The sequence below is a fragment of the Micrasema longulum genome, unplaced genomic scaffold (assembly GCF_059751315.1).
Source record: "Micrasema longulum isolate JH-2025_06_02 unplaced genomic scaffold, ASM5975131v1 h1tg000581l, whole genome shotgun sequence".
Classification (NCBI taxonomy): domain Eukaryota; kingdom Metazoa; phylum Arthropoda; class Insecta; order Trichoptera; family Brachycentridae; genus Micrasema; species Micrasema longulum.
Genome location: NW_028277777.1, coordinates 508,389 through 526,876, shown reverse-complemented (window position 1 = coordinate 526,876; position 18,488 = coordinate 508,389). Strand labels below are relative to the sequence as shown.

General features: G+C 31.9%; 1 protein-coding gene across 1 annotated transcript in view; it reads left to right on the top strand.

The window, feature by feature from the left end:
* Positions 1–18,263, top strand: part of LOC148280425 (kinesin-like protein CG14535) — an 83,923-nt gene extending 65,660 nt beyond the window's left edge. Inside the window, exons 4-8 of the mRNA XM_088228418.1 lie at positions 3,843–3,936; positions 13,210–13,404; positions 13,566–13,784; positions 13,865–16,591; positions 16,936–18,263. Coding sequence (XP_088084544.1) covers positions 3,843–3,936; positions 13,210–13,404; positions 13,566–13,784; positions 13,865–16,591; positions 16,936–17,036 — 3,336 coding nt within the window. The 3' untranslated portion in view covers positions 17,037–18,263. The remainder of the gene's footprint in view (positions 1–3,842; positions 3,937–13,209; positions 13,405–13,565; positions 13,785–13,864; positions 16,592–16,935) is intronic.
* Positions 18,264–18,488: the final 225 nt, after the last annotated feature.

The following is an 18,488-nucleotide window of genomic DNA, read 5'->3' as shown; positions in this document are numbered from 1 at the left end:
GAAACCTTTTAAAAATTTACCCATTTAATCGGGTTAAGTCACGTGCTGTTATTTTCACTGGGTCTGGGCCGGTGGAAAATACAGTTCTGTTTAATAAGAACCGGATATCTTCACGAGAGTTTTCAATTCAATGACTACTCTCTGTTTAAAAGCTTGCTAAAGTAAATCTAGGGGAATATGTTTGCCTAATAGTGTAGCGGTTGATTCGTTTGTCTACCGGGCTTGAGTTCCCAGATTTGATCCCTGACAGAAACAATGTTTTGTATCAAATACGGTCGGTTTTATACTGTAATCTCCTTGCCGTAGACTAGCACTCGAAGCGTAAGACTGTTTATTTTACCTTGGATCAACAGATGATCGATATATGCTGCATATGATTTTAATTTTTTTTATTTATATATATGCTCATTACAAAATGGAATACCTCAATTCATGCATATAAAAATAATTAAAATAATAAGGTAAAATTAGGTATAGATAAAAATAACACATAAGTCTACATAATATACAGAAAATAACATGTAAAAAAAGTAAGAGAATCTTGTAACAAAAAACTCCCTCAGAGACGTGAAAAATGTAACTGTCCAAAGTAATATTGTTCAACATAGAGATAGTCCTTCTAACAGGCATAACTATTGACAGGTTGGTCCTGTATATTAGAATATGAAACAGTCTATGCTGACGCTGTCTAAGGTAATTATCCGGAACAAAAAAGCTAATGCTCCGCATAATTTCAGGGTAATCAATAATACCGCGCAACAATCGAAATAAGTGCGTAGTTAAATACATATTCACTATGGTCCTCAAACTGTAGTAACCGAGCATATCCTGGAGGAACTCAGTGGGATAAAGCCATGGATAATATCCACACTCCCTCATGTAGAGAAATCGAAGAAATTTCTTCTGAACCCTCTTCACCATAAGAGTACTTTAACTCACACGGTCCCCAAATCATCGAGCCACTCTGGAGTCTACTTCGCACCAACGAGTTATAAAGAATTCTCAGTACTCGTGTACTACCAACAACCCTGATAAATCAATGCACTACGTAGTAATGATCTGGTCCTGTGGCATTTCTTTAAATCCGATTCTGCAACTTGAGTCACATTTTCTACCATTAAGTTTTTACAACTTGCTGAAATTGGACCCAAAAATGTTTTTTTTTGGGTTACCCATGTAAACGAAAATATTCAAAAATAAATCAAGTATCGAAGGTAAATAAAGTATTTATATTTCCCATGAATATTAAAAAGCAACGTGCTTAAACTTCTTAATTCTTATTTTCATTCTCAAAACTGTTATTGCATTTCTTCAGTCAATTTTTCAATTAATTTTAAGATATAAGTTTCTACAAATAATTTGGCAGCTGATTGATTTAATCCCACCATTTCTAGAAATCTTCGTCTTATGCATTATTTTTATAGATAAATTATTCAGATTTATTTTTGAATAAAATTGGTATCATCATCATAACCCTTTCCGCCCCCCGTAGTGCATAGGGCCCTATTTCGGAAAACCAAATGGAGAGTATTTTAATTATCTGTAACGTCAAGGTAAAGTAATTACTCTTAGACTTCAGTTGCAGGCCAAAAATATTGAAATATTTCAGTTTGAACTGTATACCTTTAAAATTAATTTCACGTCCACCCTGCCAGGAATTTTTTATTTAAAAAAAAAAGGAAATATTAGGTTCTTATAATTATCCCAAATATTTCAATTTTGGTGGCCATTCTCAACGAGCTGTAAAAAACTCACTATTAGAAAATGGAAATCAAGTTGAGTTAGAGTGGGGTTCAAACCTCGGACCTCTGATCTGTGAGTCCGCAACACTAGCCACGGGACCACAACCGACATAATCTCAGGACCTCAAGAACGGTAGGCAAAGATTATACTGCAAGACGGACTTACCTCCGCTTGAAGACAGAGAATATTTATCAGATTATTGATGTATCTACGTGATTTCTTTTTTCACCAATGTTCACTACTTTGAAACTTGATAGCGACCCTCGAATTGAGAAACGAAGGCCTGCTGTATCTTGCTAGGGTTCTTTCTTAATCAAATGTCAGCACAATCTTAACGTGCTTTACTTATGTGACGCTTAACTCTACGCGAAGTCTTAACACTGACATAAGAACAAGGTTTTTTACTGAGTCATACAATGAGTATTGAGCAGCCTTAAGTTAAAGAATTTAGTTTTTTTGAAAATCATAACACCTTATACTTTCGTTTCAGATGTGTGTTCCTATGCACACCGAACTTAATATAAAATATAATAATACCAACAAAGAATGTAATTAATGATTTAACTATTCCTAACTTACGACTATCAATATTTTTTTAGTAATAAATATAGTATGATAACTAAAGCATAATAATATAGTAGTAAAATAATATATTATGGCAGGCGAGCTAAGAACCACTACGGGGAAAGAGATACAAAAGCCTATAAATCAAAATCCATATAATTAAGGGCCTTTTTGCTTAGTCGGTTAGACAAAGAGACGCGTTTTTGTTCCAGAATCGAAACAAATATGTTTATGTTGCTTTGCAATTTTTTGAAAAAGAGGAATATTATTCGAATTATTTTGTTTGACACTCTTGCCCCGAATTAGAACAAAAGCCCTTTTTTTTGCTCATTTTATTGATAAGAGATGCAAATTCCATTGGTGGTTCTTCTAATTATTTAGATTAAAAGAAATAATAACTTTATTTTTACTATATAAAAAGATAAACTGCTATGATACTCTTACCCCGGGTAACGCGACAAGTGGAAAAGTAGTACAGATTTTTATATTATTATTAATAACACTACGGTTTTGTATGGTTTTGATGCAAAAAGTATTATTGTATAAAATAACCATAAATAAACTTTCATTGTGTGGAAAATTAAACAAACAAATAGTAAAATTCTAAACACAGAGCATTTAATTTGAATTGACATAAACGTACGACATTTTACCCTACCTGACCTTATAGATAATTTAAAATTAACGTTTCTTCCTTTTTATACTGAATTTTGTTTTTTTATTTATTTTTTAGATGTCAGAAAATAACTTTTTAAAACGGAAATAAACGATTTGATCGTACATTTTTTTAAGGTTTGTTGACACCGTTATAGAACGTAATATTTCTTTCACCAAAAAATGTCAAAGTGCCCGTATCTAATAACAATAGTAAATTAAAGGATAAAACACTAAAAAACACTATGAATTGTGACTCAAACCTCTAACTCCATGCTGGACAAATGCACTTAAACTATTGTACCACAGAACCCACCATTATATTAATAAGATCTGATTCAGAAGGTGACGCTTGTTTTCTCCATACATTCATTCTCAATTATGGTTAACCAATATGCGTAAGAATGTAATATTACAACCATATATGGAATAAGTGAAGTGAATATGGAATTGTATTTTGATAAAGAGTGTGAATAAATAAATAAATAAATAAATAAATATATACATATATAGAGAATAGAAAAATCCCATACGTGAATAATGTATGGAAATCAACTGCCATAACACAGAATGGTAAATGATTCAATGTGTAAAATGATCACTTAACCTAGCCGAAGATTCATCATTAGCACTGTTAATGGCTAGATTTCCATGTTCTCTATAGTTTCCTCTCTATCGAAAAGTACAATATATTTTATTAAAATCATTGTCATCGTCTAAATAATTGTGGTAAAACATGGTGTCGTGGAAGTATTGCAATAGGTCATTGGTTGTTTCAAATTCGTTGATTCGCATATAAGTGTTGCATGTTTTATATATTTTATGAATTGTATTTTTTTTATATATTTTAAAAATCAATTTCTACTTTTGAATTGTTACAGACGGAGATATCAGCAAGCGCATTAACTGACGTCATTCATGCTGTCATCAATGGATCTGATGGATGTTTATTCTGTTTTGGACATGCTGGACTCGGTAAAATACGATTGATTATTATTTGAAGTATAATTAGCTTTTTTTATTGAATATCAATATCAACAATCAATTCCAGACCATTAAAAAAGTTCCCGAAACCTAGATAAATTAAAACATTACTTTTAAATAAATTAAATAATATTCTGTTGTTTTCTCTTTTTGCGCTATTAAATATCATATTTTTACAATATACCTTATGATACGGTTAAAAAATATTATATTAATGAGGCAATATTTGTTGAAACCTCTTAAAGATCCTTCATACAAAATGTTGTATTCATATAAATTAATAAAGTCCGTTTATAATTTTGGGTAAAGAAAATTTAACGAGAAAATCGGAGCTTGTCTCCTTTCCCATTTCTTCAAACATATTTTTTGCTCATTAAATGACGAATAAACTTAATCTGAACTTATTAATTTTAATAAGCTTAGTAATTCAAATCATACTTACGTAAGCGAAGCAATTACCTCGAGATTATATAGACTACAAACCCACATCTCTCCACATCTAAGCTTTTTCGCCAATTAGACGATGTACGTATATGGGACATGCATTTATACAGAGCAGAAACCCCATTGATGTAATTGTTTTCTGTTTTAATCCCCTTATAAGCCGGAGTAAGTAAGGATTTTAGTCTCATCTTAAGAGCGGAACGGGATGCAAGTACTGGGAGAAAATTCTAAGAGGAAGCTCTTTTGGGGTCCTGGGTGGTAATAACATATATAAATATTAAAATTTTACAAATGTTTCGCAAAGGGGAAAACAGCTGATTTATTAATAAATTCAATACACATACAAATGCGTATTATATTTCTAGGAATACCTACATTAATTTGTTACTTCTCATTTTACTTTACTACATAACTTATAATGTTCTTAAACACGCAATGATTTACGCAACGTCTTTGAATATTTATTTTATTTCTCTTATAATACATCTTTTAAAAAAACAAGCGATTTTTAAATTGCGTTTAAATCATCATTTGAAACATGCGGCATAACAAAAAACTGGTTGATTTTTCTATTAAAAAAAAATATAACATTACCATCGTTTTGCAAAAAATTGTTACGTAAAAAAATCCTGGATAAATTCAAAATATTTTCAATTCCAGTTTAAATTTAAAAAGAACAATATTTGAGAAAATGAGAATACTGATTTAAAAAAATAATAAATATTTTTTTTTTCTTACAATATTTGGGTTGGTCCAAATGTTAGTAGACACAATACTGGATTTCACCCCCTCGAAAGTCATTAAGATTAACAAATTACAACAGGTTGTAACATCCCTGTTGTAATTTGTTAGTTTATTTTTTTGTTATGTAAGTGCAGTGTTTGCAAAATTTTATACTATTTTTTATTTGAAAAATATTTAAACTCATCAATATATGTGTATAAGTACGCTTAAACTGACCAAGAACAAAATATTTTACGAGTACGTTTCATTATTTATTTAAATTGGTAAAACTTCATATAAAACTATCCATAACTAGGACAAAAAATGCAATCATTTTACTCGTTTTCTGTGACTAGGCAATATTTTCTGGGTCGGATTTGGCTTGTTCTACAAGTAAGTACACAACTCATCTCAGTTCGTATCTGAGTATCATCACTTTACTTCCCACCACATTGAATATCCGAAGTACTGCAGACGAGCTTTAATAGTTGTGCAGAGCTTTAACCAAAGCCCCTTTATTATTGAAGAAAGGAAGGCGGCCGCAGAACAGCGAGTCGGAACCCATACAACTGTACACGTACGAGTATATGACAATACTCACACAGCTCGGGGTGGATTAAGCCACCTGCTAAGCCACTTAATTTATTTTTCATTCCTTCCCTAGTAAGAATAGAGAAAGGGAATTTGCATTTCGTATTCCTCTTCGTAACAATGCTTTACTCAAATTACCCAATGAACGTTTTAGATCCCTTACTAAAGTCTTAATTTATTTTTATCTGAATTGAGTAGATACTTGAATTTCAAGATTGCTTAGTCACAATATTTTGCACAAACTTCAAAAAATCTTAATTATTAGAAATTACACATAAACGCAAGTCAAATGAAACAAAAAAATATCAAAGAATATCCGTCTGTAAAGCTTGTGTTGAATAAACAATGTTTTGAGTTTGTCCAAATTTTTGGAAACAAAGACAGATTCAACTCTCTGGGGAGCTGTTAATATTAACATATATGAAGAACATTTTAGAGAAGGTAATATAGAAGTCTAAGTCAAATATGGGCAGAATGGTAAATGTCACACAGTGTGTAAAGTGGCCACTTAAACCAGCCAATGACAGGTCATAAGACCTGTAGATGCCTAGACTTTAAAAATACCTTCACTTTAATGATCTTCATATCCATTGTAATATGTTGATATTAAAAGCTCCCCAGGGAGTTGAATCCAGTCCTTGTCTATAAAAATTTGGACTAACTCAAAATATTGTTGATAAATCCACCTGGTCCATAGAGAAGTATAGAAATTGAAAAAATATGATTTTCGGACGTTGCCTAGTACGTAAGTTAAATAATTTAATACGTTGAATCTCACCCACATAAATAAAGGTTTCTGCACTTAACTTCAAAAACATCAACAAATGAAAGAATCGAAGGAATAAAGATGTTCACATACGAGCAGAATGGTGAATGTTACACAGTGTGTAATGTGGCCACTTAAACCAGCCAATGACAGGTCATAAGCCCTGTAGATGCCTAGACTTCAAAATTACCTTCTCTAAAATATTCTTCATCTGTGTTGTAGTATGTTAATTATTTAATATTCATTAAATTCTGGTTATCGTAATACGCATGCCGCGCCGCGCTGGGTGATCGTGCATGGACGTTGAGTTTAAATGCTAATCAAATCGATATTGAATATTTGCTTAGTCAATTACCCCGTTTTTTTTACAAGTAAGATAAACAACTTAGCATTTTTTGTTCTTGGCAGAGCCTAATCACCATGTGTCAAAAATAAAAATAATAACCAAATATAAAAAATATCGTAAACGGTTATTATTGCACTACAAAATGGTTTTGAATTTTTTTTTCCATTTAAGCAATACGTAACAACAATGTTTTGAGTATGTCCAATTTCCTGCAGACCGTCTGGATCGTCTTCCTAGGGAGTTGTTTATATTTAAATTTGTTGCAACAGAGAGGGAAAATATCTTTGAGAAGGGAATATGGGAGTCTACGCATTTCTCTTAGTGGGTGAATTGGTTCAGTCGGATGACTCTCACCCACATGATAAAAGTTTTAGCTGTTTGACTGTTTAACTGTTTCACAAAAGTCAACAAATGGAAGAGTGTATTTTGACACTTTTTTATATTGCTTATTGTGTTATCGATGGTAATTATGCTAATTTGATTAATTACGTTTTTTATTTTCTTATGTTGTTATCCATGTTAAATAAATAGTTTGAGGCATGTTTCATTATACTGAAGGTAAAATGTTTCCCTCGGCACGGGATACCCCAGCGAGGGAACATTATTATGTATAAAAAAAACGAAATTCTAAAAGAGTAAATAAATAAAAAATAAACCAGCCAATAACAGGGGATGCACACTATTTAATATTCACCATTCTGCCTATGTTTAAACCTACACATTTCCTCACATCTTCCATTTGTTCACTTTTTTAAAGTAAAATAGCTGAAACCTTTATCGTGAGACTTATCCGGCTGAACCAATTCACATCCTAGGCAGTGACTGAAAACTGTTTTTTCAATTTGTATACTTCTTCTTTTACCAGTTAGTTGATTTAACAATGTTGAATAAGTCCAAATGTTTGCAATTAAGCTAAATTTTCTCTGAAGTTATTTAGATCAGAATTTGTTACAAAAGAGGGAAAACATTATTGAGAAGGGAATATGGAAGTCAAGTAAGAACATAAGCAAAATGGTAAATGTAACACAGTGTTTAAATTTATTACAACAGAGAGGGAAAACATTTTTGAGAAGGGAATATGGAAGTCTAGGCATTTACAGGCCTTTGACTTTTCATTAGCTGGTTAAAATGGCCACTATACACACTCTGTAACATTCAGCAATCTGCCTATGTTTCCCCTTGTAAATGCCTAGACTTTCATATCCTTTCTCAAAAATGTTTCCCCTCTCTGTTGAAATAACTTTAAATATGAATTACTCCCTAGGGAGGAAATTCTACCAGTCTGCAAACATTTGGACATACTCAAACATTGTTTCTTAGTGTGTAAAGTCGCCACTCAAACCAGCCAATGACAGGTCATAAACCCTGTAAATGTCTAGACTCCCATATTCCCTTCTCAAAGTTGTTATCCCTCTCTGTTGCAACAAATTTATACACGTAACAATTTAAAAGATTTTTTCCTATTCTTCCACGTATTTATACTTGATAAACTCAATTTTTTCAACGTTTATTTGGTATAAAAATAACAATTTGCTTTTTACATAAAAAAACGTAAAAAAATTTGAAGCAAACTTGTTTTTGAAACATTTCCTTAAACAAATTTCCACAAGTTCGAAATCGCATTCAAAATGGGATCCACTAAAAACTAGTAAATACAAGTCTCACAACGCGGCGTCTTAAAGTTCTTCTCTTCTTCCCCCCAAAGTCTTTCTTTACACTTCCGTTCGTTAACCAAAGTAGGTTGTCGTCTGACTGAACAGTGAACAGTTCTGTCACCGCTAATATTGAAGTCTAGTTGGTCGCCTGTCGGGATATTCTCCAGTCCACCATTTTGAGTTTCGCCAAACTGGGTTTGCATGTAAATTGATGATTACGCGATGTAAATCGCGAATGCTCGGGCCAGCGTTGCGGCGCTCGGGTCAGATTGCTAAAGTTTTTCAATAAATTTTTGTGACAATCTTCGTTATTCGTTCAATCATAACTCTTGCCACTAGAACGATTAGAACAGTTTAAACTTTATTGAAAGCTTACCAAACGTAATTTTTTATAGTTTCTCTAATTTGTATAGAATACCGCAATAACTTTTAAAAATTGTCAGATTGATGCATTGGAGTTTTAACAATTGACACACGCAATAACAAAGTATTGAAAAAATCTTAATTTATTTGTTCTTGTTATTGTCCTACCCATTTATAGGAAAACAAACCAGCAGTATCAATACTGTAAGTAAATTATTTTTATTTTATCTATAAAAACCATTCATCTAAAAAATAAAAATAAAAAATCGTTTTTCATAAAAACAGTTTTGGTTATGAGACAACTCTAAAAGAAACACTAACACCCTTCTGGTCAAACAATAAGAAGGGGTCTCAGCAAAATGTCCGTACGAGGTTTTCCTAGAGCATGAATTATATTATACCAAAAACCCGTACGACTTTTGCTCAGAGACATCTCTCATTTATCGCACCGAGAGTGTTCAATATTTTGGAAGAACGTATTAAGCTCTCAAGGACAGAAATTATTTTCAAGAAAGGAGTTAAGGACTAGATTTTCCTTAGTGGGAGGGATTTGAGTGGGAAACTCCTTGATGATTTTCCAAATGCTTGAGTTTACTGTTGACCATATTGACGTGCCATATATATGTTTTTTTTATTATTTTTTAGAATCTTTTTTTTATGTTCCTCATCCTTTATTTATGGTCATATACTCATGTGTCTGTGTCATATAATTGCTCGTCCCATCTCAACACAAAACTTTTAGTCCCATAGAGTTGAGACTTATTGTCTCAAAAGATGTACAATATCCTTATGTATGTAAATAAATAAATATGTACGCTTTTTAATAGGTAAATTCATATTTAAATATTCGAACTTTTAAATATAGTATTTTAAAAAAAATAATCTTACAAGTTTATTCTTATATAATAAGAATTCAATACATATATTTTTTTTTTCTTTATTCTTCAATATTTCATCATCATTCCCCTTTTCGTTCATCATTTGTACAACGATCGCAGTATATTTAGATTTTAAAAAAATGTAACATAGAGCTAAGATGATCAATCTTGCGCTTCAGATGCCAATCTAGGGGCTTTTGGCTAGCTCCTTTACATGGTAGACAAAAGTGCTGACCATAAGACTACGAGGCAGACAAAATTAGTATTTATTTGATTAGCTAGAGTATTATTAAGAAAGGAGTTCTAAGGAATTTGGACACGTAGAGCGAATGGTCAGCAAAAGAACGATTAAAAAGTTTACGATGTGAATGCTGGTGGATGCAGAAATCAAGGAAGAACGACAAAGATATAGTATAAGTCCAAAAATGGTAGTCCAAAGCTGTCTATTAATTAATAGCTTAATTTGTAGATGGAATATATCGATTTTAGCTATACAATGGGTGAATACCAGTACTTACCTATTAACACGTATTTAAACATATTATTTATTCATTAAAAATTACACTTGTTTAAATATGAATGAACTTATTAAGACTTCTTTGGCCGTGCCTGTGTCAAGCCATAATAATAAAATTATAATGACATATGATGCAATAGAATAACAACCCAAAAACAAGGTATAAATAATAAATAATATAATTCCAATCAGGTTTAAATATTAAAATGTAAATTTTACAAATTAAGATTCATTTAAAATCAAATATACAAAAGAATAGTATAATTGAAATCATCAAAATAATAATAAAATATAGTAGTATTAAAAAAAAACTCAACAATAGTATCATTAAAATCCATTGGAAAAATATATAAACATATAAAAACATAGTAGAAATGATAATTGAGATATGGTTTCTAGAAACTCAGTCTTTAATATAGTAAGAAATGAGCGTCATCAATATTATGCCGAATAAGAGTAAGTACTAGATTAAATAATACAAAAATACATACTGAAAAAACATTAAAATATTCAGATATATAAAAAGCAAAAACAAGTAAAAGGATGGAAGGAAAGCAGATTTGTCAATTTTTGCTAATTGCTATCTCGAACTTTAAAAAAATTGACAACCTCGTCCCTATTGATGTGTAGCAACTAATTGCAAACACTTTTCTTCAATACATTATGATAAACTTATAACATAAATTATAATACGTTCTGGTTTTGTTTTTTTAATAATATTTTTTAAGGACTCGTTTAATTTATTTTTATGTGATAATAGTAGATACACTTATATCTATGTATTTAACTTTTTATACTAAATGTTAACTGTAAATTGGCAGGCTTATTTCCAAATGGTGATTTCTCCCATCCAACCAATAAAATAAATGTTTTATTTTTATAATTCCAGGCCTGTTGTGGTGTAAAAATAAATAAATAATTCTTGAAATGTAACTTGTTACAAAACATATTCAATGTAAAATAAAATAGTTTAACATACATAAAAATATAAATAACTGTATGTTCTGTGTTTTTTAAATATTATACTGTGTTTATTTTTGTTTCTCCTGTGTTTTACGCACCCGAGCCAAACGACTCAATCTTGAGCCTTCATTGTAGGGTGAAGTTCCCTGTTTAATTTGAAACCAGGTTAAAGTAGTACCCCGTTAGCGTTGTAGGGAACCGGGTTTAAACAGCAACCCCGCGAGATGTACGCTACCACTGAGCCACAAAATGGCTCTTCAGGTATGCATGTTAAGCATCTTGACTACACCATGCAATCAAAATTATCGTAAAAGTGTCGTGGAGGAAAAGGTAACACCATTGCGTGTACGCTGTTTCATATTGTTTTATATTGCGATTATACAAAACGTATTTTCTTGTTTTATGTAGTAGGAATAGTGCAAAAAGTATTGTGTAGGTTTGCAGTCTGAATTTTTTTAAAGATGAATAATAGGTTTTTAAAATTCACATTCCTTATTTCAACACTTTTTTTATTAATTTTGAACCAGTTAAAAAAAATTCTTACCTCTCTTTAATATAAATATGTTTAAACTGTCAAAAATCTATGAAAATGAAAAAAATAATACAACAATTTAATATTGAATCCTTTGTTCTTAATATTTTTTTTAAATAATTAATAAATACGCAAGTCTTACTCAAGAGTTCGTCTCTTTTTTGGAGAGTCACGGTGATAATATTTACTAGATGTGTAAAAGTAGAAATGTATAGGATTTTTATAAATAAACAAAATAAATTAAAACAATAAAACCGAAAAAAATTGCAACGCAAAAAACATTGTCATCATCACCTCCATTGCGTTCCAAAGGTGCATAGGGTACTGCATTAGTAAACCAAATTTAGCGTAGTTAGATCATCTGTGTCATGAAAGTACGTCAGTCCTACCCTTTAGGGGCCTGTCTAGTAACAATGATACAGTGCAGTTCGAAAAATCATTAAAATCAATACTTAGCGTCCATCCTGCCAGAAATTGAACGCAGGGCCTTAAAAATGTAGTCAAATACGTTAACCACTTCTCAGCGATGCGGACTTGTCTAATTTTCCCTAGTCTGACGGTATTTTTCATATAAAAATAGAAACATAAAAAAAATACACAAAAACTCGCGCGTATGTAACATACGAATACGTACATATGTATATGTGTTCCTACAGCAAGGGCAGGCATCTCCTGACTCGCGGTGTCACACTTGCCATTTCTGCCTAGATTATGCTATATACATACCTTTTGTTAATTTTACACATTGTAAATTTAAATAGATTTTTAGAATGTTCAGATAAAGTATTACTCATTAATGCCAATCTATTAGGGCTTACTTAAGCCTGTTGATTGGTTTAAAAAAAAAAAAAAAAAAATAAGCCCTGTAAATGCCTGGACTTTAATATTACCATCTCTAAAATATTCTCCGTATCTGTTGTAGTTTGTTGATGTAAAATGATTTTTAGTAGTAGAAAAAAGTTAATTGATCTTGACAACAATTATTCCCGACCGTGTTGTTACAATCGAATAATTAGCTTAAATTATTAACATTGGATTGTTTTAATTATTAAATTGCATATTTTACAATATTAACATAGTTTTAAAAAACTGAATTTTCCTACTGACATTTTTTGGTGGAACTGCGGTGAAACAGAATACAGGCTGACGTCCGACGATTTCGGTCACAACAAAACTCGGTCGCTGGTGAAAATTATGATGAAAATGGAATTGAACTAAAAACGTACCAACACATTACAACAGAGACGAATAACATTTTAGACATTCACCATTCTGCCCATATTTGAACATCTATATTCCTTCAAGTCTTTCATTTGTTTGTGTTAGTAAAGTTAAAGAGCTGAAACCTTTTTTTATACGGCTGAGATTCTTTATTTGAATTATTTCATCTACATACTCCAAAAATTAAGGCAAACTCAAAATATTGTTAAAAACATGCTTTTAATATTATACAGTAATTAACAAGTTTATTCTAATTTGATTACAGGAAAATCATACACAATGGTGGGCAGTGCAACAAAAGATGGAATGGGTGCTATGCCTAGTGCTATTTCTTGGTTGTTCCGTGGTATAGCAGAACGACGAGCACGCCACGGAACGCGATTCTCTGTTCGAGCTTCGGCCGTAGAACTCTGTGGTCACTCTAACCAACTACGGGATCTTTTAACGGCACATGCTACAGGTAAACCAAAACCCTTGCTTTCGATATCAAAATTAATATTTTAACCATTACTTTTTTAGTCGTACACTTTCTATTGATTTTTCCATATCATGTAATCTTCTGTATTTTGGGAAAGCAACTTTTGTTCGAGTCATTTCATCAAATGCAAACTTATTTTTCAGATTCAGAGCAATCACCAGGAGTCTACCTTAGAGATGATCCTCTCTTTGGAACACAGCTGCAAAACCAATCAGAACTTCGCGTTCAGACTCCCGAAAAGGCAGCATTTTATTTAGATGCTGCTTTGGCAAACAGAGGACCAGGAAAAGATGAAGGAAGAGATAGTCATTTACTTTACACTCTACACGTTTACCAATATAGTGTTGGTACTAAAGGAGCAGGTATATTTCTTTTACATAACTTTACAATCGTCGTTTCTGATTTTCAATTTTCAAAATCTAATTTCTGTTTTTTGTTACAGTTGCTGGCGGAAGAAGCCGTCTACATCTTATTGATTTAGGAAATTCAGAACGGGGAAAGTCTAGTGGAGGAATACCCCTTTCTGGTGTAGGAAATATTTTATTGGCAATTTTCAATGGCCAAAAACATTTACCGTACAGAGATCATAATGTTACTCATGTACTCAAAGAGTGTCTTGGGTCTTTAACATGTCATGCAGCAATGATAGTGCATGTGTCTCCACATGAAAACCATTATACAGATACACTTACAACTGTTCAATTAGCTTCAAGAATTCATAGAATGCGACGGCGAAAAATTAAGTATACACCTAATGCAAATGCGGGATCGGGAGGAAGTTCCGGTGAAGAAGCTCCTAAAGCTGCTAGTAGTAGTGAACCAGATCCTTCAAGTAGTGACCTTTCAGCAGATACTGTGATATACGTTGGTCATTCTGATGATGCAACTGATGGTGAACACCCCCCAGTCTACATTCCAAATCTTAATACCGGTGACAACCGCTGCTCCATGGTAAAATTATTAAAAGGATCGAACGCAGAGCAAAAATATAGCAAAGTTCCAACGTTACAAAGAGTTGTTGAAGAAAGAAGCCCAACTCATAAAGCAATTACTCCGAAAGGTTCTCCCATAAAAACTTTGCTCCAAGGTTCCGGTTCACTCAAATCTTCTCCATCTCATGGATTAATAAATAAATCATCACCTCTAAAAAAAAATACTCTTAAATATGGTACAACAGAAGATGTAACAAACAAAGTAACTCCAGTAGTTCCGGCATCAAGTAGTGACGAGCAATGGATTGATGGGCCAAGAATACTTAAATCAAAAGTGGCCGAAGCCAGACACTTTATGAAAGAAGTAAGTCACGTAAAAAAACGTGAGACTTGGGTAGATGGTCCAATGCAGGCACCTAAAGTCACAACCTTACATGCAGAACTCTTAGGAAACCACGGAGGAGAAAATATTGGATACGGTTATATGGATAGCCATAAAAAAATTATGATTCGTAAATGGGTTGAAAACCAAACCACACAAATTCAAAAAACAAAATGCGTCGCACCAAGGGTTGAAAACAAACAACAAACAGTTTACAAAGAAATGACGCAATTCAAAACATGTGAGGATACTGACTGTTCCGAAAAAGTAATGCCCATCTGTAAGGATATCATTAAAAATAACTCAATAGAAGAATCATTTGTTAGGACTGGTTTGAAAAATATGTGTAACCCAAATATGATAAGTGAGGAAGATTTTGAAACTGAGAGAAATGAAAATTGTTTTTGTGATAGGTTATCAGATATGCACCTTAAAATTCCTGTTCCTGAAGTTGAAGATGATGAAGATAGTGAAGAAATGGCTGAAATTCCTCCCGCTTTACCTTTAATCCAACCACTTAGCAGTAGAGAAGTTTCAATGGAAAGTTTAGATGTAAGACTTAAAGAACGATTACGAATGAACGATGAAATTATTTCAATACACAGTCGTGACATAGATGCAAACGGCATGAGTAAGGGCCCAGCAGAAGATGACGATGAAGTTTTAGAAATCATTGAAGTAGATGAAACGTATGAACCAGTACCTATGCAAGACTCATGTCTACAAGTTACTGAGGAAGATATTGCATATTGTATGGGCGTTAGAGAAAATCCTTTACCAGAAGTAGATCAAAGTAACATAGAAGAACATCCGTTAAGGATATTGAGTCAAGAAAATTTAACAGTCGTGTCTACTTTTACCGACTCCATGTCAGTAATGAGCGACATGGAAAGACATATTCATTCAAACCCATACTTGAAAAAATCGTATAATTTATACGGAAACCCTGATTACGAGGACGCAGACTATCCAAGTATTCAAAAGTCACATGACAAAAACTCACATCAAAGTAAATTTAATGAACTTGCCAAACTTCACGAGCTATATCAATCTCGTTTAGCAATGGCCAACGTAGAAAATTCACCTACCTACAGAGGTATGATTCATCAAAATATGAGTTTACCCCAAACATACTGTCAGTCATTATCTTTATCAGATATGTTGTATGGGACCGAGGAGTTTCATGGAAATAGTTCGATATATAGTGAACCTGCATATAAACCTCAAGAAACCTTTTGTGATAACTGCAAGCAAAATATATCGCGTCCTGGATCGGCTCTTGATTGGAATGAACTGAATTTTTCAATGGATAATCAACCTTATTTTCCTGATAAACCTCTCGGTGGTAGGTTTCAAAAATACTCAACAAAATTAACGCACGAACAACATATGAATATTGCCGCACTCAGGCATCCTGATGGAGCATCTAATCCTAATCTTCGCGAGGAAAATCGAACAATGGGAAACGGTGAGTCTATTTTTAAAAATGACGTAATCTTCGATGATTCTAAAAAGGCTTCACTTCATTTAGAAGTACGGCCATTATCAAGTGAGCCCATTGATGTGGAAAGACACAAATCAACAACAATGCTACCCATTACTACTGAACCAATTTCCGATGGTGCCAACCATCGACTTATTAGTATTAATTCAATGGTAGGATCAACTAAAATCATAAGCAAACCAGATGGATATGATAGCGGTCATGATTCAACTCCTCGAACTTCCAAACACAGCCCTGCGGCAATATCTCGAAGGGCTGAATCTGGATATGACAGTGTTGTAAGAGACAGCGAGAGTTCCAGTATAGATTCATATTCGATACGTCGGGCCCATCGGTCACATGGACACGGAGGTAATAGAGCTCACACCACTGCTAAGTATAAACAGCATCAGCATGACCGGTCTTTCTGTTCGTGGTTAAGAAACCCCTTTACCTGTAAGAATTCTGAAACTGATGCAGAAATAAGTGATTTCTAAATCGAAAATGTATAAATACTCTTTATGCATGAACCTGCCTACCCGTGACGCATAATGGTACGTGTTATTAACTAAACTTTCAAAGTTAAATGTGGCATGATGATTTTTCATAACTCGCTTGTGCATTAAAATGTAAAAATAACAAACTCGTGGTGAAAATACCGTTAACAAACCTTTTTTTTTTAAATAATTAAAAAAAAAATATATTTTTGTCAGCAGCAATGGTGACAAGATTCAACCCAGTGAACGGAATCACTTCATCATTGAAATCTAAACTTCAGGTTTTGGAAGATCAAGAAAGAACTAACTTTATATTTTGAGAAATAATAGTCTTTGCACTAGTTAAATTCAATTGTGATACGTATTTTTATGACTTAAATGTACATTTGAAAATAAAATTCTCAATTAAGCACATACTTTCTCTGGTGAGCTAATTTTTATTTTAGAAAAATATCTGAAAACCAAATGCATAGTAGCTTTAAGGACTGCCTGCAGAAACTACTGAATAACCGAATTTACTATGGGAGACTGCTTTTGATATTAGTGTATTCAAGTAAAGAATAAGCTGTTCTTGTAAAATAAATGTAGTATTTTTAAATCGTGTAGCTTTTTTACCTTCTAAATTTTTCTAAATACCTATTTTTATGTATTAATGGGACACTACTTTAATAAAATGTGTTTGCTAGTAAAAAAAATAATCTCAAAGTTTCATAGCTTACAAAATATTACCTGCGTTATTACAGTATTATTTATAAATACTTATTACCTTGACTGAGTTGAAAAAATACTACATTCATTTCTATTTTTGTAATCTACAAATATTTCAATTAATATTTTAGCCCATACTTCTCATTTAATAAGGTATTTTCAAAGGGTAACTTTAGAACATTTGATTACACATATCCAATTCTCATATCATTTTCCATACTTCCTTTTTGTTTTGTATTAATTAGTGACTTAAATTTCTTATTGAAAATATTTTTAACCTTTCATATACTCTAAAGAATAAATTGTTTTCTTCACAGCAAAAATCCTTTCCTCTGTCAATAATTAATCTTGATTAGAAAAATAATTAATGGACGAAACAAATCCGTTTATTAAATTAATCAATAATGATTAAGAAAGTTTGTATGTACCACAGAGTTATTATTAAATCGTGTATTAGTAAATTACCAAAATATTTATTATTGCCATTAAATATTCATTAATAAAATGATTAAAATTGTTATGTGAAATTTTGTATATGTGTAAAACTATTATATCACTGCCATTGTAAATATTTTGTAAGGGATAAAATAACCCGATTATATTGATTTTATTGTATATTTTATCAAAATTTAATTTACATTGTTTTGTTGTAGAGAAAATTTATGCTATTTAAATAATATGTATTAATTCTTGTAAGGAAATTAATGTTATTGATTGGATTTAAAAGTAGTTTTAATAATTTAATTTTATCTATTATTAAGCGAGTTGTATGAAATTCTGCATGTACTTGTCAAATGAATAATTGAATAAACATTTTATGACCATGGTCTATTCTTACTTAATTTTTATTTATTTTATTTACAAAGATTAAGTGAAATTCATAATATTTACACGATTACAGTAAAAGTTCTATAGAGGTGTTGTTGTTAAAAGCATTACTGCACAATGTCCGCTTTGTCTTTTGTCAGGGCCGTTACCTACCATGCAATCAATCATGGGTTCGATTCCTTCTAAGTTTTAATTTAAGGGATTTACACCAGAGAGTAGGCACTAAACAAATATTA